At 36.8% G+C, this 26419-nt stretch overlaps 1 protein-coding gene and 1 long non-coding RNA gene across 5 annotated transcripts in view; both read left to right on the forward strand.

Annotated features, from left to right (window-relative positions):
- Positions 1-26419, forward strand: part of LOC147842870 (uncharacterized) — a 469436-nt gene that overhangs the window by 415369 nt on the left and 27648 nt on the right. The gene's annotated exons all lie outside the window — the stretch shown is intronic.
- Positions 15-24513, forward strand: ddx51 (DEAD (Asp-Glu-Ala-Asp) box polypeptide 51). Of its 4 annotated transcripts, none has more exons than XM_087263169.1 (16): positions 15-148; positions 2005-2315; positions 4579-4736; positions 4821-4971; positions 6324-6469; positions 8901-8972; positions 9062-9168; positions 9315-9423; positions 10402-10544; positions 12330-12507; positions 12592-12707; positions 14824-14940; positions 17493-17594; positions 17697-17760; positions 21217-21351; positions 24371-24513. In XM_087263169.1, exons 7-16 carry the CDS (start codon positions 9113-9115, stop codon positions 24395-24397), a joined length of 1047 nt encoding a protein of 348 aa, XP_087119295.1. In that variant the 5' UTR covers positions 15-148; positions 2005-2315; positions 4579-4736; positions 4821-4971; positions 6324-6469; positions 8901-8972; positions 9062-9112; the 3' UTR covers positions 24398-24513.

Below are 26419 nucleotides of genomic sequence, written 5' to 3' on the forward strand. Positions count from 1 at the left end.
CCTTCTCAGCGCAGAGAATAGTACGTGTTCCACGTGACAACACATTCATCGAAATTAGAAAAATATATAATCAACGACGATTTACAACAGAAAAAAACTACTGACAAACTTGACCATTTACAAACGCCGACTAGACCACCAGCATATGGTAACCAGCAAATACTAAAACAAAGATATCTTTTACTTTACCCTGTTATATCTGTGTAAAAGTTAGCTACGTCATAGCTTCGCGACTCCGAAACAACATTTGGAAACCCACATGGCTAATGTACAGTGCATATTTTTATCTTTAAAACCTGTACATAAGTAAAACAGTTATAATAATTTGTAAGTAAGCGAATTAAAGGATTAAGCGCAGCTGACAAGAGTCCCTAAAATGGCGCTATTTACGATAAACAGGTATGTTGGTATATATTGCACTTTGTTTACTTTGCCGACAAGAAGTTCTTTAACGTTATTGTATTCTTAATTTATTTTATCAGTGCAATTATAAATACTACCTTTAGCCCTATAATAACACATTCGCAGTGACAGCATATGTCATGCTCCCGATATTGTTTACGATGGTACTTTAAATATTCGGTATGAAATTAAATTGAAATATGACTGGAAAACAACATTAGCACTATAATTTCTTGTAGTTTATTTAACATTAGCAGAATATTTTTTGTGTGAAATTAAATTATTAAGGAGAAAGTCTGAATGTGCGAATATAAAACCAACTTTACATCAATTAATGAATTGTGCAAGTTAATCTCGTAAGATTTTGTTTACCTTACATTTATAAATAGTTTTTTCTATTAATAGCACCTTTAATAATTCATGTATTATTATTATTGTGCATGGCTAACTTGGCTAGAACCTATACTCTCCGTTTGGCATAATAATCAAGGACTTTTGCTCAATGACATTTACACAAATAAATGAAAATAGTTTTGAATCGATTCTCACAAATGTCTCCATTGTTGCAAGATTTTCAGGAGCTGTCTAATATAATATCAATCAATGATTTATGCTAAGCTAAGCTAAGCCAAAGGTGTCCCTGCCACACCTAGATATTGTCTGAATATATAAAAAATGTAAAGAAGAGTTTTAAATAAGGAAATTATCAAAAGTCTGGTCCTTTTGAGCGAGATGCTAATGGTCAAATCTGATTTAATGATTTATGCTAAGCTAAAAGCGCTTCAGCTAGACCCGGAGATCATCTGAATGGATTTAAAATGTAACTACAGAATAGTCATGCTTCGAAAAGTAAAATTACCAAAACTCTGGTCATTTTGAGCAAGATGCTAATGGTCTAATTTGATTCAATGATTTATGCTAAGCTAAGCTAAAAGCACTCATGCCTGACCCAGACATTGTCTGAATGGATTGTAAATGTAACTACAAAATAGTCAAGCTATAAATAGGAAAATTATCAAAACTCTTTGGTCATTTTTGAGTGAGATGCTAATGGTCTAATCAGATTCAATGATTTATGCTAAGCTAAGCTAAAAGTGCTCCCGCCTGACCCAGAGATTGTCTGAATGTATTGCAAATGTAACTACAAAATAGTCAAGCTTTAAATAGAGAAATTATCAAAACTCTTTAATCATTTTGAGGGAGATGCTAATGGTCTAATCTAATTCTATGATTTATGCTAAGCTAAGCTGAAAGTGCTCCTGCTAGACCCGGAGATCATCAAAATAGATTGAAAATTAGAATAGTCAAGCTTTGAAAAGGGAAATCATCAAAACTCTTTGGTCATTTTGAGTGAGATGCTAATGGTCTTATCTGATCCAATGATTTATGCTAAGCTAAGCTAAAAGTGCTCCCGCCAGACCCAGAGATTGTCTGAATGGATTTAAAAATGTAGCTACAAGACCTGGAGATCTTCGTAATAGATGTTAAAAGTCAATGGTTTAACTCTAGAGCAGTTGTAAATAAGCTTCTATTTATTTATGTTTTTTAAGTGGAGTGTTCCTTCATCTGATGTGATACTTTGTCTATTGATGTTGTGATCAGGTATTTGGGGGAGGAGGAAGAGGAGGACAGTGAAAAGCAGTCTCGCTCCAAAGCTTTACTAGCTAAACTTCAGAAGCAGGTCAAAGCCAGAGGACAGCAGAGCGTCTCAAACACACCTAAGGAAGAAAAAGAGCAGCAGGATGAGAAAGAACACAAGAAAAGAAAACACAAACTGCAAGAGACGAAGGGGAAAATAAAGAAAAGCGAAAGTGTTCAAAACACAGATCCTACTGAAGAGGCTGACAGTTCAGTGAAAAAGAAGAAAAAACGCAAAAAGTCATTGTCCACTGAAGATGTTATTGTGAAAATAGGTACAGTAATCCTGTCTTGCTACTATGTTCGATTGTTTAATGATTTTTATTAATGCAGTTTGTGTTTGTAATATAATTATGTTTATGTAGTGTGTATTTATTCTGTATATAAATGCACACTCTTACATGTGTATACAGTTGAATTCAGAATTATTGAACCTCCTGAATTATTAGCTTCCTTGTTTATATTTTTCCCCAATTTCTGTTTAACAGAGAGAAGATTGTTTTCAACACATTTCTAAACATAATAGTTTTAATAATTCATCTCTAATAACTGATTTATTTTATCTTTGCCATGATGACAGTAAATAATATTTGACTTGATATTTTTCAAGACACTTCTATACAGCCCAAAGTGACATTTAAAGGCTTAACTAGGTTAACTAGGCAGGTAAGGGTAATTAGGCAAGTTATTGTATAATGATGGTTTGTTCTGTAGACAGTCGAAAAAAAATATTAATATATTGTTATATCAATTAAATATTTATATAAGTGCTGGGCAAAGATAATTCACATTCAAAATAAAAGTTTGTTTTGACATAATATACAGTTGAAGTCAGAATTATTAGCCCCTTCAATTTTTTTTCTTTTTTTTAAAAATATTTTCCAAATCATGTTTAACAGAGCAAGAGAAATTTTCACAGTATGTCTGATAATATTTTTTCTTCTGGAGTAAGTCTTATTTTTTTTAATTTCGCCTAGAATAAAAACTGTTTTTAATTTTTTATAAACCATTTTAGGGACAAAATTATTAGCCTCTTTAAGCTATTTTGTTCTCGATAGTCTACAGAACAAACCATTATTATACAATACGCTAACCTGCCTAGTAACCTAGTTAAGCCTTTAAATGTCACTTTAAGCTGTATAGAAGTTTCTTGAAAAATATCTAGTCAAATATTATTTACTGTCATCCTGGCAAAGATAAAATAAATAAATCAGTTATTAGAAATTAGTTATTAAAACTATTATGTTTAGAAATGTGTTGAAAAAATCTGCTCTCCGTTAAACAGAAATTGAGGAAAAACAAGCGGTCTAATAATTTAGGGGGGCTAATAATTCTTACTTCAACTGTATGTGTGAGTGTATTTAATATATATAATTAAGATGTATATGTGATGCAAACACATACATAAAAAACAAAACTTTTGCCACATAGATTTTTAAATTTGTCTATAATTTGTATCATATATATTTTATATCCAATTTTAAATAAACATTTTCTCAATTATATGCATGAATTATATGCATGTGTATTTATATACAAAATAAATATAAACATATATTATGTTTAAAAAAAGTATTCCTCATTAATGTACACACATCACCCCTTATTGACAGAAAAACAGAGTTGTTGACATTTTTGCAGATTAATTGAAAAAGAATAACTGAAATATCACATGGTCCTAAGTATTCAGACCTAGATTTGGCGATCCTCTGCCATTCCTCTGCAGATCCTCTCCAGTTCTGTCAGGTTGGATGGTGGACAGCCATGTTTTCAGAGATTCTCAATTGGGTTTGAGTCAGGGCTCTGGTTGGGCCATTTAAGAACAGTCACAGGGTTGTTGTGGAGTCCTTCATATGTTATTTAGCAATTTCCATGCAGGCTTTCCCTTCCGTCTGGCCACTCTGCCTTAAAGCCCCGACTGGTGGAGGGCTGCAGTGATGCTTGACTAGGATTTGTTAATTAAGATTTTTGTTCAGTAGAACTCTCTTGGTATGACTGATTTGAGTGTCCAAGGCACTTCATTATGTGTTAATTTACAATTTATTACTATACTATAAAAAGTAAGAGTTTTAAAATCAGGTCAACTCTTTTTAACCCTCCTAATTTAGATTTGTTGGTAGGGTAAAATCATTAATCACCTCTATTAAGATTCCTTGATAATTACGCCAGAGTGAGAGTATAATTCCTAGACATATCAGCTTAGAAAGTAACACATTTTTATCTCATTCAGTTTTAGAACATGATGTTACGACAAAAGAGTCAACTTTTAAATGTAAAATTATTGAAACTCTTTGGTCATTTTTAAGTGGTTTTTCAAAGTGAAATGCTAATGGTCTAATGCGATTCAGTGGTTTATGCTAAGCTAAGCTAAAAGTGCTTCTGCCAGACCTGGAGATTGGCTGAATGCATTTAAAAATGGTAAAACAGAACTGTTTAATCTAGGAGATTTATAAAATGAGATCATTTCCATTTTTAATGCCCTATTATGTACTGTTTGTGAAAGTGAAATTTTTCATACAGATTTATTTTTGTTTTTAGAAGAGAATGAATCAGAAAATGAGAAGTCTGTAGACATCACAGGACCAACTCCCAGCAGCCCAGTGCAATTTAAGGCTGAAAAAGCAGAGGAATTAACCAGCAGCTCTCAGAGCAACTATCAGGTCCTGGGTGGATTCAAAGAGAAGGATGTGCAAAAGGTAGTATGTTAAAAAAATGTTTATATCAAGCTTTAAATTAAGCTCCATTGTGAATTTAAAGAGCTGTTTGCTCAATATTTGCAGGTCAAGAGAGTGTTGCCCCAGTGGTTGTCCCAGCCTGATGTCATCCAGAAAGACATTAAGAGTAACCTCATTCCTATCAGTGAGGTGCCAGGCATCTGTCCCACACTGCTGAGGAAATTACAAACTAATGGCATACAGAGCTTCTTTCCAGGTAAAGGCAATGATAAATTAATAATTCTACAGCATGGCATTCAAGAGGGTTCCCATTTCTTGTGAGTGTGTGCTATGGGGATGCTTTAAATGGCCCCTGAAGTGCTTTAAAGTGTTTTTGTGTGTGTGTGTGTGTGTGTGTGTGTGTGTGTGTGTGTGTGTGTGTGTGTGTGTGTGTGTGTGTGTGTGTGTGTGTGTGTGTGTGTGTGTGTGTGTTTGTGTGTGTGTGTGTATGTGCGTTTTTTTTGTGACATATCAGGACACAAATCTGTATAATGACATAATGACGTTGGTGACGTCCTCATTTCTCAAAATGCTTATAAATCCTACAGAATGAGTTTAATCAGAGAGTAGAGTTGCACACAGTCTTCTGTGATGGTTGGGTTTAGGGGTGGGGTGGGGTGAGGGCAATATGATATACAGTTTGAACCATATAAAATAAATAGAAACCTATGTGATGTCCCCACTTTTCACAAAAACAAACGTGTGTGTGTGTGTGTTTATGTGACATGTCAGGACACAAATCTGTATAGTGACATTTGGTAAACATAATTTCCTAATCCCACAAGTTTGACTGGTATAAGTAAATAGTAAACAAACTATGAGCAACTGATCTGTAAAGTGAGAGATAATATATTAGTTAAGTGTTAGTCATTAGCTTATGTATGTTATAGGGACGTTATTCTAGTTGCAATATTCCTCATTAACAGTTAATAAATAAAGAATAGTTGCAACTTTAGAATACCGTCTCAATAACATATATAGACTATTAACTGGTACTTAACACGTCTTTAGTAAGTAATTTACCAACAGCTTGTTCATCATCTATTAATAATTGATTAGGTATAGTTTTAAATAATTAAAATACAGTTAACAAGCCATTTATAAGTTGTTAGCTTACAGCTTGTAAGTTATCTATTGGCTATCTATCTGTAAGGCACAATTATGAATAATGAACAAACTATTATTTAACAAGTCATTTATATTTTATTAACTAACAGTTTATAAATGATCTATTAACTAGTAATAAGGGGCAGTTATAAATAATGAACAAACTATTATTTAACGTCATTTATATTCCATTAACTAACAGTTTATTAATCATCTGTTAACTAGTAATAAAGGGTAGTTGTAAATAATTAACAAACTATTAACTATTATTTAACAAGTCATTTATATCCCATTCACTAAATGTTTATTAATGATTCAATAACTTTTTATAACAGATAGTTATTCTAAAGTGTTACCTTAAAGGTTTGAAGCAAGTAAAGAGTGAGTAAATGATGACAAAATATTCATTTTTGGCTGAACTATCCCTTTAATGTTTTTTTTTTGTTTGTTTGTATTTTTTAGTTCAAGCTGAGGTCATCCCTGCCATTCTGGAGAGCGTTGGTTCAGGGCTGCTGGTGGGTCCAGGGGGCTACAGACCCAGAGACGTCTGTGTTTCTGCACCTACAGGAAGCGGGAAGACCCTGGCCTTCGTCATTCCTGTTGTACAGGTGCAAGCAATCAATAGCATTTGAATATATTTTCCTATATTGTCTGAAATATTGGCTGCGTCCAAAACTGCCTACTACTCAGTAGGTACTACATTTGAATTTAAACGTACTACTCGGCCGTTAGAAAAGTACGTTCTGTACAGTATGAATATGAAAAATATGAATGGAGTTCGGATGTACTACACCCGCCATTTTATCATGGTCACGTGACCTACCTGCGTCAGTTGTGTCGCTTCAGTCCGATTCATGAATTCTCTTGCAGGGCATCATGGGATAGCACAGTGTGCATGAAATGCGCACTTCAGAATCTTGCTTGCAGTAGTAAGTCATCCGGGTACTTCTTGCTGATACTGATTTTCTAATTCTATGAATTCGGACATACTACTCGGCTCGCATACTGATTTTAGCGCACTGTATAGTATGGAAGTATGCGGTTTCAGATGCAGCCATTGTCTTTGTAACTGTAAACTAGCAGATAGCTTGTGTGCACTGACAAAGTAATGTAATTATTAACACTCATCTTAATGTTTACAAATATAGGAGTTAATTTCGTCAAAGATTTGAAATAAATAAAATTTGTAAATGTTTTTTGTGTTCACCAAAGCTGGATATTTTTAAGTCAAGTCAAGTCGAGCTTTACTGTCAGTCCACTACATGTGTGGACATACAGCGGAACGAAATGTCGTATCTAACAGGACAGCGGTGCTGCATCGATTAATCCTAAATACAAACACAACACAGGACTTAAGAAATAATATAAAAACTTATGCATAACTAACATATTCTGTAAAATAAAATACCTAAACTTTACACATAAGACACGCTGTACAAGTACTTTTACATGAGACTGAACAATGTTGTGCAGAATATTGTACAAAAGAGGTGTTTAAGGTTTAATATTGTGCAAAAGAAGTATTTAAGGTTGAAGCAAGCAGTGCAAAATAAGTGTGGTACATTTATAGTAAACATTGCTTTTATTATTGAGTCCTTGTAAGATGGAGATTAGATAAAGTTTCAGGTGCGTAAGAGAAAAGTGTTTTTACAGGTGGTTTGACAAGCCCACTTACCTGAATGAGGCACAATTTGAAATACACTGTTTTTCCAAGAAACATGGAGTGATTAGGAAAGTGTCTATATGTGCAACCTGGTGCAAGAGTCAGAGAGACGAGAGGGTGTCCTTCCACAGGTGGTTTGTTAAGCCCACTTACCTCTATGGGACACACTCACGAATGCATGGGGAGGTTTCAGAGTAGGGATAAGTTGACTGGAGTTGAGAGCTGTTGAGTAGTCTAGCCGAGCAGGCTTTATTCAATCAAAAAATCACAGTAAAGGCATTAATATATGATATGGTACATTTTATTCTACCGGAATCTACTTAAATTTGTCATTTGTCCCTCTTTTTATGGCAAAGATGAATCGTCATGTGATAATACTTTGTGGGGTTAAAAAAAAATCATATTTGTGAGTATAAATGGGTTATATATTAAAACTATATATTTATTTTTATCAAATAAGTGCTGTAAATCATGCAAATAAATCATGACAAATTGTTGGTGTGCTTCTCGCTGGCGTATCAGTCTTGATCTATCTAGAGCACAGGTGTCAAACTCAGTTCCAAAAGGGCCGCAGCTCTGCACAGTTTGGTTCCAACCCTAATTAAACACACCTGATCAAACTAATTGAGTCCTTCAGGCTTGTTTGAAACCTACAGGTAAGTGTGTTGGAGCAGGGTTGGAACTAAACTGTGCAGGGCTTCGGCCCTCCAGGAATTGAGTTTGACACCCCTGATCTAGAGCCATGGTGTCCTGGGTAATTTCAGCATTGTGCTAGATGGGTGCGTCACAGCCAAGGACTACCCGAACTGTTCTGGAGGACCATGTGCATCCAATGGGTCAAACATTGTATCCTGAAGGCAGTGCTGTGTATTTGAATGGAAAATGCACCAATACACACAGAAAGACTGCTGACAGAGTGGTTTGAGGAACATGAAAGTGAAGTTGAACATCTCCCATGGCCTGCACAGTCCCCCGAGTCAAACATTATTGAGCCACTTTGGGGTGTTTTGGAGGAGCGAGTCAAGAAACGTTTTCCTTCACTAGCATCATGTAGCGACCTGGCCACTATTCTGCTAGAAGAATGGCTCAGAATCCCTCTGGCCACTGTGCAGGACTTGTATCTGTCATTCCCAAGACCAACCGATGCTCTGTGGGCCACAAAAAGTGATGACATACTAATTAATTATTGTGGAGTAAAACCAGACGTTTTATTGTCCAGCCCCTGTATATTTCTTTTTCTATTTTTTCTATATCACACAGATTAAAAACAAAAGTAGTGAAAAGGCAACATTTTTAAGTAAACAGATAAAAACTATATGTTGTATAGATTAATATATTGTGTGTGTGTGTGTGTGTGTATGTGTTTATTAATGCAGGCATTGTCCAAGCGTGTGGTGCGTCAGGTCCGTGCACTCGCCGTCCTGCCTACCAAAGAGTTAGCACAACAGGTAGTGATTGTTAACCAATAAACATTACACGACTAACAATCTTCTTATGCGTACATATTGATTGTTCATGCTTGATTTCCATGACACAGGTGTCGAAGGTGTTCAGCGCATACACTGAGGGCAGCAGTCTGAAGGTGGTCATGATCACAGGCCAGAAATCGTTCGCGGCAGAGCAAACGGCGCTCTCGGAAATCAGGTGAGTGTGCTTGACAAACCTGGAAGATGATAAAAGTTCAGCTTCTATCAAGTCCTAGAGTTGAAACTGTGTGTGTGTGTGTGTGTGTGTGTGTGTGTGTGTGTGTGTGTGTGTGTGTGTGTGTGTGTGTGTGTGTGTGTGTGTAGGGGAGGTGTTAGCCACAGTTTGGCTGATATTGTGGTGGCCACACCAGGTCGACTGGTGGATCACATCAACAAAAACAGCAGCTTCAGTCTACAACATCTACGCTTCCTGGTGAGCATCAGTGGGAATCTCAATCTATAAAGACTTGCCATTAGTATAGTGAACAGATATACAGCATTACATTCCCTCCAGGATTTCAATAACAAAAAACAATCAGATTTAAAGGTTTAACTAGGTTAATTCTGCAAGTTAGTTAAATTAAGCCATTGGACAACTGTGGTTTGTTCGGTAGACCAGGGGTTCCCAAACTTTTCAGCCCGCGACCCCCAAAATAACAATGCCAGTGACTCGCGACCCTCAATATCCTCTGAGGTGGTTATGAATACAGAAACCTTGCATGCAATGGCGCACACACACCAATAGACACAAGTCTATTCTTCATTTAATTTTTAAAATGTATGTCAGTGCTGTAAATGGGCCAGAAAGTTTAACCTGGTGTTATAAAATCAATCTGCTGCATCTGACGCTCTTGCTGTGTCTTTAATATAATGTAGTTACCCCAGGGGTTGCAATCCATTAGTACTAGTAACTATAAACTACTATAGTGACTATTTAGTATATAGTAACTATAAACAACTTTTTGAAATATGGTCATTCTTATGGTTTAATAAAAATAAATAGATTTTTGGAAATCACCAGGCGACCCCCCCCCCTTATTGCCCTGCAACCCCTCCGTGGGTCCCGACCCCCACTTTGAGAACCACTGCGGTAGACAATCCTAAGGGGCTACTAATGTTGATCTTAGCTTTTTGATCTTAATTTTTACATTTAAATTAATTTATTTTCTAATCAAACTAAAATAAATAAAAATATAATAGGAAATGCTGTGCAAAAATCGTCTTGCTTGTTAAACATCACTTATTTAAAAAAGAATTCAAGTTTCACACGAGGGCTAATCATTTTGTCATCAGTTAAGTATTAAATTAACCTTAAAGAGACTGTGAAGAGTGTTAAGCAAGTGTTCTCTCTCATGCTATCCTTGTGTTTTCTGTATAGAGTGTGTGAGCTTATACTGTGTGTGTGTTGTAGATTATTGACGAGGCAGACAGGATGATTGACAGCATGCATCAGTCCTGGCTCAGCCAGGTGACTAAAGCAGTGTACAGTACCCCAGGAGAGACACACACGTCTGTCTTCAGGAGGACAGTGCCTGGACCAATCACAGCGGCAAGGTAGGATGCCATCTTTATCTGTTATTTACAACTAGGATTGTAAATAACCCAACACATCGACTTTCGGTTTGAAGACGTCCGCGCACCTTAACAATAAAGAAATCAATGTCAAATTATAATAAAGTTTCCTTAGATATTAGTATCAGTATTGTTAGTTATTAGGATATCTATAAGCCAGTGTGCACCAAAACAGTGACCAAATTATGTTTATAAGAAATAGAACTGATATAATAATAATAATAATAATAATAATTCCTTACATTTATATTTACATTTTCAGTGCACTCAAAGCGCTTTACAAATAGGGGGGAATCTCCTCATCTAAACATGTAAAGCTTAAAGTTTTTCACCGTTATTTAAATGGATCAACTGTTTCATTCAGGTCACCTCATACTTCAGTTTCTCATCAAATTTTCTGACCAATCAAGCGCTCTTGAGTATCTGACATGCCATGCCCCCTTCAAGACGCTTTTCATTTGATGCACTTGAGCTCAACAAGAGCTGTGATCAAACAAAACGCTACTGGCTGTTTTTTTTTTAAAGGGGAGGAGCTACACAATGTCTCACCCTCTCTTCGTGTTTCGGTTGAGATTACGTCAGACATCGTATAAAAATGCACATTTCAAAGCACGTCACGGGACCTTTAAACTTAACAATACACTTGAGTCAATTTTAAGTAATATTTTTGTAACTTGTAGTTTCATCAATGATTCTTACACTCATTTATTTGTTAAAATACACAGTAAAGCTTCACGAACATGGGTGACTGTTACACTCTTGTCTCGCATCTTTTGAAGCACCGTTTCAAATTGAAAGGTCTGTAATTTTCACAAGCAGCGCAGTTCATCACTGTCTGGTCCAGTGGACTAATCAGAGGAGCTCGGAGGCGGGGAAACCATTGCAAGGTTCTGTTTGTAGTGGACAGCTGTCATGACAACTGTTTATTTATTATGGCATTAAGTTATATGATCTTCAAGTGCTTATCCTAACATATTGTTTTCCTATTCCTAAATATTGGGTCCATTATTGTCATTATTATTACATCACATTCATGATATCGCATCATGGTAGACCTCAAACTTAGGTCTTAAAACGAATACGTTTTAGCATTAAAACAGCGTTTTAGAATGAAAATGATCCGTGTCCACACCAGCGTTTCACCCAGCGTTTCTGAACAACTCTGTGGCTGCGTCCGAAACTGCCTACTACTCAGTAGGTACTGCATTTTAATTTAAACGTACTACTCGGTCGTTAGAAAAGTACGTTCTATACTGTATCAATGTGAAAAGTATGCATGGAATTCGAGCGTACTACATCTGCCATTTTGCCATTGTCACGTGACCTACCTGCGTCAATTGCGTCGCTTTACAATTGATTCATGAATTCAATTGATTCAATTGAATCAATTGATACATTCATGAATTCGCTCACGGGGCATCATGGGATAGCGCAGCATGCATGCAATGCGCACTTCAGAATCTTGCCGGAAGTAGTAAGTCATCCGGGTACTTCTCGCATACTGATTTTCCAATTCTATGAATTCGGACATACTACTCGGCTTGCATACTGATTTTAGCGTCCTATATAGTATGGAAGTATGCGGTTTCGGACGCAGCCTGTGTCTGCATTACACCGCTGAAAACGCACATCACGCGATCACACACACACACCCTGACATGCACTACTGCGTGCTTTGAGCACATCTATCCATATAAGAGCTGTGCACGTCGGACTCTTTCTGAATTATTCCAAATTTCTGACCGGCATTGTCTGTCTGCATGTCAGTCTGTCTCCGCCTCAGATTCCTCTGCAGAAGCTGCTGTTTTCCGCAACCCTCACCCAAAACCCGGAGAAGCTGCAGCTGCTGGATCTGCATCAGCCGCGACTCTTCAGCTCCACACACTCCCTTACAGACAACCCAGCACAAAGCCAGGACACTTTTCACTTCCCTCAGGGCCTGTCGGTGAGTTTCCTGAACATATCATGGACGCTGCTACAGGTTTTATTAGCAGAGATCCTGATTAACATGTGGAAATGTCTTCTGCAGGAGTATTACGTCCCCTGCACCTTCAGCAAGAAGCCGCTCATCATCCTTCACTTCCTGCTGCGGCTCAAGTTCAGTCCTGCTCTGTGCTTCACCAACTCCAGAGAAGGAGCACACAGGTAATGATTTTAAAGGTGCTGTATGTAAGTTCTTGAATCTTCTAAAACATAAAGATACCTTAATATGTTTGCAGATATTTAAAAAACACTAAGTGAACATACTTGTTTGTTGATCTGAAAAACAATGCTCAAGTCCTTTGAAAATGTATAGTCCGTGTTGGAACGCCTGTCCTCGTTTTGGTCTCTATAACCAGCCCACTGCCAGTTTACCCAATTTATTTTAGCCTTGATGGGAAACATATATTTACTTTTCAGTCTTAAAGGCTGCTTCAGTATATGCGGATGCAGCCAAAAATGCGACCTCTACAGGACAGTGGCAGCCTCTGAAATTAAACACAAATTCAGAGTAATAGAAATCCTCTTGAGGTGGTTTTTAATTAGCAAATAATATAAATAATATAAAACATAAACGTTAGCTGAGCTGCTTCCATTTTAAGGCTTGATCATCAGACACGCTCGATCATGTTTGTGTCGTCAATCTGACAACCTCCATGAATTAATTATAATTGATAATTGTAAGAACTATATAAATGCCAATTTCAGCATATGGATGATATGACAATGAGCAGCAGACGTCTGTCACTCAAGTGGCCACGCCCTTAATTATGCAGATTGTTATATATATATATATAATTATTTTTAGGGGGGTTTTACCTTTAATTGGAAAGGACAGTGGAGGTAAGAGACAGGATAATATTGAGAGCAGAGAGAGGGGAGGGGTCGGCAAAGGACCTCGAGCCGGGAATCAATCTCGGGTCGCCATGAGCACCATGGTTCTATATGTCGGAGCACTTAACCACTATGCTATTTCCACTGACAATTATGCAGAATTTTAAGGCTTAATATAAATGGAAATTAACCTCTCTCACAGTTGTCATAAAGCAGGGGTGACCAACCCTGTTCCTGGAGATCGACCTTCCTGCAGATTTCAGTTGCAACCCATATTAAACACACCTGACTGTAATTATCGAGTGCTGTTCAGGTCCTAATTCATTGATTCAGGTGTGTTTGATCAGGGTTTGAGCTGAACTCTTTATGAAGGTTGATCTCTAAAGGTCATAAAGGATAATATTAGCTATATACACTAGAATATTTTTGTACCAGGCTGCAATCACCTTTTTTCTGCTGTAAAGTTTCATTTTAGCATTGGAGTCAATGGAAATTTGCTCTGTTTTGGAGTCAGCCCCCAGTGGCCAGTCGATGAATTGCAGAGACTAAGGTTGCTGCTTGGTTTATACAAGGGGCTGCAGGCTGTCGATGAAATTAAAAAAATAAAAACTGCAGCAATTAATTAAAATATTTTGAACACCATGTTTCATTTTGAGAAGCCAGTTATTTCTGTATTTACATTTAGACATTTGTTAACATAATTTACTTTTACATTTTAAATTACATTTAACCTAAAATGATTGCTTTAGTACAATATATAGATAACTATTCTTGTTTTGGTTTTTTTCAACTCTATACAGTTGAAGGCAAAATTATTAGCAAAATTTTAGTTTTTTCAAATATTTCTGAGATTTTTTTCAACACTTTTTTTATCTTTGCCATGATGACAGTACATAATATTTTACTAGTTATTTAGCAAGATACTAGTATTCAGCCTAAAGTGCAATTTGTAGGCTTAATTAAGTACGTTAAGTTAGTTAGGCAAGTCATTAGACAATTGTGGTTTGTTTTGTAGCCAATCAAAAACATTCATTTTTTAAGGGGGTTAATAATATTGACCTTAAAAAACAATTTACAAAAGTAAAAGCTTATTTTTAAAAGAAAAATTATTGTTTTGAAAGATCCCTGCTCTGTTAAATATTAAATATAAACTTAAATATAAAGTATTAATATCATTATATTAGTATATACAAGTATTAATTACAATAATCTTAGTGAAAGATAGTAAGTGGAAGACTTTTCTAAGCTACAAAAAAATGTATATTATAATGCAAAACTCATCCTTATCTAGCAAAACTACAGAGTGGAGTGCAAAATAGTGAAGACAATGACATTTACACCCAAGAAGTAAATACTTTTTATTTTATTATCTGTGATTATTTGACTAAAATGCATAAATATGGACAAAAAGACTAAACAAAGAAACCATTCCCCCCCTGTTTCTCAGACTGTATTTGCTGGTTAAGTTGTTTGGTGGTGTGGAGGTGGCAGAGTTTTCCTCTAAACTGAGTCCAGGCGAACGTCAGAAGACACTGAAGGACTTTGAGAAAGGGAAGATCCCACTGTATGTATACCTTCAGCATCTGTGTGTGTGTGTGTGTGTACTGATTTATGTATTTTACAGGGACTAAATTGTCTAATGACATCGGTATGACCTTGTGTACTCTATTAAAGTGGTTTACAGGGACATTCCTATGGTGCACTTTAATACCATACTTAATGGGGTATTTTGACATTCGAAATTTGCCACAGGTTTTCTGTCAAGGTTTGGTCTAGGAGTAGGGGTGGGTTAGGACCATATAATAAGCATTTTTCAGAGTATAAATTAAATCACGCCTATCAAGAGTACTTGTAAATCATATATACGTTTGTGTGTGGGTATATTAATGTTGTCATGATACTGGAATTCGATACCAATCGGTACAAAAATTTTAACATTGAACATTTAAGCTCAACAGAAATGACTGGTGATTGGCCGTGAAGGTCATCAGTTCACTGATCGTGACCACTGTTTACTGAGGTTAACTTCAGATACAGGGATACTAGAGCGTTTTAAAGCCGTGAAGTTCAGTCGATTCATCAGCAGATCGCTCGTATGTCAGCTTGTAAACAAACCAGCTGATCTTCGCGGCTTTAAAATGCTCCAGTGTCCCTGTATCTGTGGTTACACTGAGTAAACAGCGGTGAGTTCGGTGAACAGATGACCTTCACGGCCAATCACAGTCATTTCTGTTGAGCACATAAACAATGGCAAATCATCAATGTTTAACAGGGCTCGAAATTACGACCATTTTGGTCGCATATGCACCCGAAATTTTATCTATGCGACCTTAAAATATATTCGGGAGCATTTCTGCGAGTGCTTAAAATTGTTATGTGCGACCAGTTTTTACTGTAAAATGTTCACCACATGCGCGGATTCGGGAGTAATTCACGCAGAATGCATCTCTGCACTTGCAACGCGAAACGCAGCGCTCGGGAATGGTTTAAAACAGTTGTCATGTCAACTTGCTTCAGTAAACAAATCCAAGTCCGTAATGCGTGCCCCGCCTTCATGCTCTTCTTATTGGCCCACTGCTCTAGCACTGAACGCGAATGATTGGTTAATATCAGCTGTCAATCACTCAGTCAGCGCTTCTGGCTTGGGATGACAGAGAGAGAGCTGCTACCGCGAAAAACTGTAAAGCGCTGAAGAGGAGAATGAAGATAACACTGACAGATTTTGTTTTAGAAACCATGACATCTAAAGTTATAAATACTGAAACATCTTAGTAGTGATCATGTGCTAAATGTTAATCCACTATCTACACTTTTCCAAAAGTAGAAGACTTCCATTGGCTTCAAGTCCGCTATAAAAAGTCTGTGGGATGGAGTTTTCAGGTAACTGTTTGCCACAACTAGCACGAGAGCCTCTTTTTAATCTCTTATATAATCGCCAGATGCTGTCCACCATGCAAGGGACAGCTATATGTCAAATTGAACACCACGTACACCATCGGGAACGGGCTTGCATAGAGTAAACTAATATCGCTACTCATAAAAATAAACCGGTATTGCTATTAACATGTATGCATATAATAAGCTACAATCTGTGTCAAAAGCATTAGTGCAATATCAGACAGCACTTGTGAGAACAGCACAGTTATACCGTTAACAGATTCATTTAAGTGCGTGCAGGGCAGGTGAGCGCTCCGTGTATCTTTTGCTCACTCAGTTCTGTTATAAAAATCTATTTTCTTGTGATAACGGGATTTCGTTGAGACATATTTTCCTCACGCTTGCATTTATATATATATATATAATTTTTTTGCTTGTTAGTTTGATAAGTGTTGATTTCAAATACAATAAATATGTTTGTATAAAACTTGTAGTAACGGTGCTCATAATTGGTGGGTGCGACTAAATTTTGGCTGATGCGCCTAAATGTTTAAAGTTAGGAGCACCGGTGCTACCAAGCAAAAAGGTTCATTTCGAGCCCTGTTTAAGAACGCGCTTGAATGTTAGCGGGAAATGTACGTTTTTAAATTTCAGTACCGATTGGTATCAAATTTCAGTATTGTGACAACACCTAGGGCAGGGGTGGGCAAACTCGGTCCTGGAGGGCCAGTGCTCCAACTCTAATTAAACACACCTGCTTGTAGATTTCTAGTGATCTTGAAGACACTGATCAGCTTGTTCAGGTGTGTTTGATTAGTGTTGGAGCTAAACTGTGCAGGTCACCGGCCCTCCAGGACCGAGTTTGCCCACCCCTGACCTAGGGTATATTAATGTCCGTGTGAACCAGAGATTGCTGAGACTTTTATTTCAGTATGTTGATGTACTTACAAGTAAAACCGAATATTGAGTAGGAAGCGGGGCGATCTTTTTGTGCATCATTTCCTCATAGCAAACTAACGGTAAGAGGGGTGTGGTTAGCCGAACCAAATGGTCAGACTTTGATTGAAGATTACCAAAACAAACCATTTTTTCAGTGGATTTACTTGCACAGATTAATTGGACAATGATCAAATAATAACAATGATCGCTAGCAAAATAAACATGGTACATTTTTGATTTCCCACAGGCTTTAATATTAATATTGTTATTAATTAGTTGTTTTTTTTTTTTTCACATCAGGTTGATAAGCACAGATGCTGCCGCCAGAGGGATTGATATCAACGGTGTAAAATGTGTCATTAATTATGATGCTCCTCAGTACATCCGCACATACATCCACAGGCAGGTCAACACATCACAAAACAAACCCCCAGAACAGACTTTTTCTGAATATTAGGCTTTTTCTATCCCTCAGTGCATCTTTACAGCTGTTTTCGTTTGCAGGGTGGGTAGGACAGCGAGAGCAGGCAAAGCTGGCTTGGCGTTCACCTTCCTTTTAAAAGTGCAGGTCAGTTTTAGTCATTATTTTAACGTTTTAATTATTTAGCATGTACTACATTTTGAGGCAACTCTCTATTCATATTCTGCCTACTTTACAGACTGATAGTGTCAGATGAATTAGATGTAGCGGAATAACAATAAAAATAAAAATTAACTGAGGTCATAATGTCGTGACTCGCAGGGCAACATATATAAACAACCAGAAATGTAAACAGAACACTGGACATAAAAGCAATTTTAAAGGTGCCATATACTGCATTGGCATACCTGTCAACATTGGGATGTGAAAATAAGGGATATGCCCACCATAATAAGGGACCCCCTACCCCTCCACCCCATTCCCCTTAAAAAAATGCCCAAATTACTAAATATGTTCATTTGGAGCTGTTTCATTGTAAATAAACAGTTAAATGGTCAGTAATATGTTTTAAAATTATTATTAACAAAAGAAAAATAAATATATACATTAGCAGCAAAAACATTAGCAGACAGTTCCGCTTATTAAAATTAATAGCTGTTATAATGAAATAGAATCAACCTATCAGTCTCATTAGCCTTTCTTCGCTGTATAACTTACACATTCTGATTAAAGAGCAACGAATGAATCTATCATTTATTGAGATTTTTTTTACTACATTAAATAACAGGTGTCACTTCAAAACTGCACACATCTAACGGTATAATGAAAAGCATTCGACTGCTTTCCTAACTTTTTATGCTCATTTAAGACGAAATTAGTTGTGTTTGGAAAAAAAAAAAAAACCAAGATCGACATCTTTATGTGTTATTATTATTTATTATGTGTGTATATGTCTGTTTAACACGCACCCAACAGCCAGACTTTCTCTCCGCTTCAAATCGCGTGTACAGAATCCGTTTGGGAAACAGCGTCTGTTTATCACTATGGAGCACGTCAGCTGACAGTCATGCACCATTATATGACTGTTTTGAGGATTGTATAAGATGGGTGACGGCACCTGTAATCAAAAGGAAATGGAATCGCGCCGTTTTTAATATTTATTTATAAGTGTTTTCATTCCTAAGCAAAGCGAAAGCACAGAAGACTCACGTTTAAGAGCAAGGGCGACCCCTGGTGGTTCGGCGGTATCGGTTGCGTATAGGAAGGCTAGGCTGTTCAGAGATAGACTAAAAATATGGGAGAAATACGGGAAAATAACTTTACGGGATGATATCGGGATAGAACAGTAAAATACGAGAGAATCCCGGGAAAAACGGGAGGGTTGACGGGTATGTGCATTGGTTTAATAAGTTAAATTGTTCTTTGATATCTAGATAGTAGATTTAGGGCTTCTGTAAGTTAAAAAAATCTCCAGAAACGGTTTTATGAGTTCATTTATTACTCCATAAAATACCCCTAGAATCAGAAAGTCCATAATTGACCATATATGGATCGCAAACCTAATTTCATCAAGTAGGACATGTTCCTGGATTAACATCTGTCTTGATCCTGGAACAACATTCCAATCAGCCAATCAGAATTAAGGGATATGTTTCCCCCTTGATTTCGGGAGTAATTTACAGTAATGGTTGAGTTTAGGGGTAGGGAATAGGTATGGATTACATTTTCCAACAAAATTATGTTCCAGCATTAGCATAGATGTTAATCCACATGCATTTATGGATTGTGTCGTAAATATTAATGAGCTAATGTGCAGCTCTCTCTCTCTCTCTCTTGCACACACTGCATGATGTATGCTGAACACGGACAAATATAAACCCAATCAGAGTATCATCAACTTATTTTGCTCACGAAATGTGGATAAAGGCTAAATCGTAATTAAACTGGACAAATAGAGATGGATTGTGTTGTATTTTTATGCAATAATGTCAAAGAAAACACAGCCAGGACTTAACATCAACTGCATGAACAGATGATAGTTGAGCAGAGTAATTTAACGCAATTCAGCAGTCTAACGTTACACGTGTTTGTTGAGACATACGCATCAAATTTCACAATAAACACGATAAATTAAGAATAAATACAGTAAAACTTACCTTATGCCACTTTGAAGTGGAGACCCACATACCTTGTAAGTTAAATATAAGCTATAAAAAACTAATGAAGGAAAACTATCGTTGTTTTCTCACTAGAAAACGTTGTAGCTTATCAAATGCAGCCTTAGGCGTGCATATTAATGATCTCAGAGCTACAGATGAGTCTGTGTTCTCTTGATGACGTCAGGTCCGGATAGCTGACCTAAAGTAGTCGTACATGCAAATGCTGAAGGGCCTGTGAGTCTCGTCACGTTTTGTTTTGTCCTCCGTAGTTAACCTGTTTTGCTCACGAGATGTGGATAAAGGCTAAATCATAATTAAACTTGACAATAAAGACAGATAGAGATTGCGTTGCATTTTTAAGCTATAATGTCAAAGAAAACACAACCAGGAATTAATATCATCTGCATGAACAGATGACAGTTGAGCTGTGTGATTCGACACGATTCGGCAGTCTAACGTTACATGTATTTTCACAATAAATAAAGAAATAATACAGTAAACATACCCTATGCCTCTTAAGAGTGGAGCTGAATAAATGTAAAACCTGTAAATCTTGCATTTTGTGTCCTAAGGCAGGTTTGAAACAGGTTTGGTCAGTCATTGCTCTGTAATGCGGTTGCATTTTCAAAATAAAAGTCCCACATACTTAATAAGTTAAATATAAGCTTTAAAATAACTAATGGAGGAAAACTATCTTTGTTTTCTAACTAGAAAATATTGTTGCTTATCAAAAGCAGCATGAGGCGTGCATATTAATGATCTCAGAGCTACATAGGAGTCTGTGTTCTCTTGATGACGTCAGGTCCGGATGAATGACCTAAAGTAGGCATAAATGCAAATGCAGAGGGCATGGCCCCTGAGTCTCGTGACAGTTTGTTTTGTCCTCTGATTGGCCCATTGTCCACCAGGGTTTTACACTCGTGGAATTTACATAAGGAGTAAACAATGGTGTCAGAGGCTAACGATATGCCCATTTTCATATACTGATATCTTTTTATTCTACTATGCTACTGTACTAACATGCTGGAGTGGTAAACTTACTATGCAAACACTATAAATAGTTAACTTTACACCTAAAACAGACTATCCTAAACCGAAACAATATTGTGCAATATTTAGTGCAAAATAGGTTGAATAAGTAATTAGTGCAACTTGATTTTTGGTACATTAACATGTACGCATCATTTGCCTTACTGAGTCCTTGTAAAAACGGAGTTAAGGAGAGTGTCAGGTGCATATCGAGAGAATAGTTTCAAGCCCAGTTACGTGTGTATGTACACACGTAATGCACGTAATGCACAGTGCTTATCTAGAGACATGTAGTGCTTGTAAAAAGTGTCTGGTCCATATAGAGATGAAAGAGTGAGTTTTCTACAGGTGGTTTGTCAACCCCACTCACCTGTTGCACACTCAGAATTTGATTAAATGTCTGTTGATCTTTCAGGAGAAGAGGTTTTTAAAGATGGTTTCAGACGCTGGCAGTCCTGGCATACAGAAGCAGCACGTGCATCCAGAAGCCCTAAAAAGCATGGAGAGCCGCTACGAGCAAGTGTTGGCTGAGCTGGGGACAATTGTGAAGGTAAAAACACAGAGCTGCCTGAGACCTTTCTGGTGGCTTTTCTGGGCATGGATTAGGCCTGTTCCTGGATTACGCAAGTGGTTTTACTGCAGGATGAGGCCTAATGTTTGTTTGGGGAACCTGAATGTTTACTTAAGGATTTAAAGGTGCAGTATGGATGATTTTTTTCATTAAAATACACAAAAGCCGCTAGAACAGTGTTATATATTTTGCTGAGTTATATGCTTTTGTTATCCCAAATGTTTCAACGAATGTTCAAATTCTGAGAAATAAGCAATTTTAACTAGTAAGATGGAGCATGTGCTGTGTGCTTATGCTAATGACATCACACACCCTTGATATCCAGTCTGCTTTTACAGAAAGGCTGATTTATACTTTTGCATCGAGTGAATGTTGTGACCCACGGCGCATGCCTTGCTCGTAGTCATGCATTTATTCTCCTGCGCGCTGTTTGTGTTGCTCTGCAGTACCACTTCTGAAACACTAGCTGGCAGTGTTTATGTTCCTCTGTGTCGAGTTTCTTCATGGGGGTTTTGTTCTTTCCGAACGCTACCTTAATGTATAAGTAGCTAAAACTCCCTCATTCAGAGGCGGGAACTGGCGGACGTGCAACAACTTTAGTCATAAAGTAAACACAATACAAAAGTTTCCTTCTAGATCTCCTTCATGGGTCTCGACACTTGTAAACAATCGCTCCATCAGGCTCGTGGCTCTCAGCACCGCCCACGCTCGTCACAGCTAACAAGCCGACCAATCACAGAGCTGGACCATACAGGTGCGCTTGACGCAAAAGTATAAATCAGCCTTTACTCAGCTTCATACTACCATGATAATAAGTGTTGAATACTTTAGCTCATCCATTAATATGATTTCTGCTGAGTTCTGTGAGTGTAATGAAGACTACAACTCCCATGATTCCACACTGTCACGCTGTCATCAAACTATGCCTTTGTTTGTTGTGAATACACGCCCTCTAGTGGAGAAAATTACATACTGTGCCTTTAAGAAATCATTTTGAATTAGAATGACAGGAATATGAATTAAAGTAATTTTTATATTTGGGTGAACTAATAATAATAATAATAATAATTCGTTACATTTATATAGCGCTTTTCTGGGCACTCAAAGCGCTTAACACAATGGGGGGGAATCTCCTCATCCACCACCAGTGTGCAGCATCCACCTGGATGACGCGACGGCAGCCATTTTGCGCCAGACCTCACACCACACACCAGCTGATTGGTGGAGAGGAGACAGAGTGATTATATGCCAATCATGATATTGGGAGGGTTAGGAGGCCATGATGGACAGAGGCCAGTGGGCAGATTTGGCCAGGATGCCTGGGTTAACCGCCTACTCTTTTTCGAAGGACATCCTAGGATTTTTAACGACCACAGAGAGTCGGGACCTCGGTTTAACGTCTCATCCGAAAGACGGCGCTCACTGAGCAGTATAGAGTCCCCGTCACTATACTGGGGCATTAGGACCCACACAGAGCGCAGGTTGGGCGCCCCCTGCTGGCCTCACTAACTCACTTACGGCAGCAACCTAGCTTTCCCATATGGTCTCCCATCCAGGTACTGAGCGCACGCAGCCCTGCTTAGCTTCAGTGGGCGACCATGTGAGAGTTGCAGAGAGCTAGCTGCCGGCAACTAATCGTTTAAAGGGATAGTTCACCAAAAAAATTAAAATTCTGTCATTAAAAACTCAGCCTTTACTTGTTTCAAACCTGTTTGACTTTTGTTGTTGTTGTTGAACACTAAAGAATATATTTTGACTATAGTATTTGTTTTTCCTAGTATAGAAGTCAATCAGAGCCAATTGTGGAAGCATAAATAAATAGAGAGTAAATTTTCATTATTGGGTAATCTATCCCTTTAATTGTGGTTCAAAGAAATTCCAATATGAAGCCATCTGGGGAATCTCATCTCAAGAGGTTTACTAAAACACTAGCTATATATTTTTATTATTGATTAATTAATTAATTTACAGTTTTGATATTTCACTCTCTGTTTTAAAATGTGGATATATTCATAATCAGAATTAAATATAATTCACTACTGACAAAATATTTTGTGGCTCTCGGATCAAATCTGAATACCATTTTTATGATTTGGTAAATAAAGTAAACAAAAATAGTCAGTTGCATTAATTTAATTGTGCATCCCTAGGTATAATTCACCTAAATAATCAAATGTCCTCATTATTTGCTCATCCTCAGGTGGTTCCAAACCTTTATAAGTTTATTTTGTTGAATACAAAAGAAGATATTTCGAAGAATGCTGGAAACCTGCAACTATTGACATCCACGGTAGGGAAAATTATACTATGGAAGTCAATGGTAACAGGTTTCCAACATTCTTGAATGTCTTTTTTTTGCATTCAACAGAAGAAAAGAAAATCACAGATTAATGTCAGATTTGTCATTTTTGTGTGAACAATCCCTTTAAATGAAAATTTAAATGACAGTTATGTTGGTAAACCCTATGTTGTGCAAATGAAATATCCCTAAATGGATAGAAGTTAGGTTTAAAGTTTAAGTTTAAGCAGTACAAAAATCATTATATGCATAAAAAGTCCCCATAAAACATGAAAACTCACAGTGTGTTTGTTTCTGTGTATTGTCTATATATGTGTACTAGCTCTATTTATGGTCATGCAGCTTATGATTAACTTAAATTCGCCTTGTGACTTTCATAATGTCGAAACCACCTGTATTATTATAGAGGATATCAGTACGTTTTTAGTTTAAAAGCAGATGTAGGCAATTAAAAATATAAAAAATAAACATTTATATGTGTGAGTTATTTATGCACCAACTTGCCTTTTAATATAAAAAAAATACTCGCCATATTTGTATGATTTCTTGTCAGATGTCTATGCTGAACTTTTACTGTAAATTTAAACTGTTATTTTTTTTTTTACTATGTGCCTAACTATGTTACAATGCTTTTATGAGACTTTACATTGTCTGCATTTTAAGCTGTAATGCTAATGTTGCTGTTTCTTTGTTTTTAAGGAGGAAAATGAAAAGAAGCGTTTTTGAGCAGGAAGTGAGCAGACCGGTTTGCCTTTGACTTACAACTTCATACAGTGTCTGATCTATAATGTAATAAGCTAACCTTTACATGTTTTAATAAAAAAATGGCAAAAAGCTAAAAATCAAAAGTCTCTTTAGTGAATCATGTTAAAGTTAATAATATGAGGTGTGTGTGTGTGTGTGTGTGTGTGTGTGTGTGTGTGTGTGTGTGTGTGTGTGTGTGTGTGTGTGTGTGTGTGTGTGTGTGTGTGTGTGTGTGTGTGTGTGTGTTGTCTATACGTGCGTATCAGAAAAATGTCTGTTTAACTGGTTTACTAGGTGTCACAAGGTTTTAAGTCAAAAGTCCATATATTACACACGTTGTTGTTTTCTATGTTGGCCTTTACTAAGATCAACTAGTTTATTTGATTAAAAGCTGTTTTTGCAATTTTCTCCACATTATTATTATTATTATTATTATTATCATTAATATTTTAAATGTTTACAAATTACATTATTGTCATATTTTCACTCAAGTAGCAAGCAAACTCACATACATACAAAATCTCTGGCAGAGGAAAAGGTTTAACATGAACTGTTGTCACTTTTAAATCTTTATCTATTTGAGAAATTAATTTAGTTGTATGATCAATATTTGTTGCCAAAAACATGGTTTAATATTGTGAAAACGCATGTACTTGTCTATGGGCTTGTTAAATTGTTAATAACTGCGTGATCATTAAATAGCTTTTACATAGCTTTGAATAACACATGCACAAAAGTTAACGATTGTAATACATTTATGATAATTAAATGAAAATCGTATATAGTAAATGTAAGGGAGAGCAGGGACGAAAAGTATCGTAGGACGAAAGTAACAAAGCGATTTTCTCTAAGCCCTGACAACATATGATTTCCAGGCTATAACAGCACATTCAGCATGCAACCCTTGATGGAGTTGCCAAATATCAGCTGATTTCGGGACTGTGTCTCGTGGTTAGCTCCAAATTTCTGTTTTTAAGAGCAAAAATTAAATTATTGTAGCGGTTCTTTATTCCTTATGACAAGTTAAGTTTCTCTTTTCATGTATCACACTCATGATCAATCTAAAGGTTATTTAGTGCAATAACACATCCTTGAGTTTTTCAGTTTAAAAGTAAATCAGGTTTAAATGGCAAGAGTTCCTGTGGGGACCAAAGTAGCACTGTTATTTACAGTGCAAGCTTGGCACACCTGTCTTTGGGAATTTTCACCCATTCCTCTTTGCAGTACTGCTTAAGCTCTATCAGGTTTGATGGGAAGCGACAATGTACAGCCATTTTCAGATCTCTCCAGAGATGTTCAATAGGATTTAGGTCTAGGCTCTGGCTGGGCCACTCAAGAACATGTCTCTGTACATGGCTGCATTCATCTTTCCCTCTATCCTGACTAGTCTTCCAGTTCCTGCTGCTGAAAAACACCCCCACAGCATGATGCTGCCACCACCATGCTTCACTGTAGGGATGGTGTTAGCCTGGTGATGAGCAGTACCTGGTTTTCTTCAAATGTAACGCCTGGCATTCACTCCAAAGAGTTCAATTTTATTCTCATCAGACCAGAGAATTTGCCAATAATAATAAAAATTGCCAAAGATAATAAATAAATAATAATTGTATAAAGTTTTAAGATTTTGCATTGCAGGATTGCTTTTGAAACATTTGATGGAACTGAAATTTTAAATAAAAATGCTGTTTAATATTTATTTTTGCAAAAATAAAGTACAAAATATGTTTGCAGTTAACATTAACAAAGACATGGTCAGATATATTTCAAATAAACAAGATTAAGCCTGTAAATCTAGCAAATGTGTTACTTTTGTCCAGACTGATGGGATCAAAAGCAACAATGTGCAACTTTAGTTGAAAGTGAAGTTTTATTGGAGCTGTTCTACGTTGATATGAAATAACACCTGATGTTGATAAACCGCTGTTGTGAGTTAGAAACAACAGCAAATCTGCTAAAAACATCTTTTAAAATTAGTTTTTTTATGAAAAATTTTACTTTCGTCCT

The sequence above is a fragment of the Danio rerio genome, chromosome 8 (genome assembly GCF_052040795.2).
Source record: "Danio rerio strain M-AB ecotype USA chromosome 8, GRCz13ab, whole genome shotgun sequence".
NCBI classification, from domain to species: domain Eukaryota; kingdom Metazoa; phylum Chordata; class Actinopteri; order Cypriniformes; family Danionidae; genus Danio; species Danio rerio.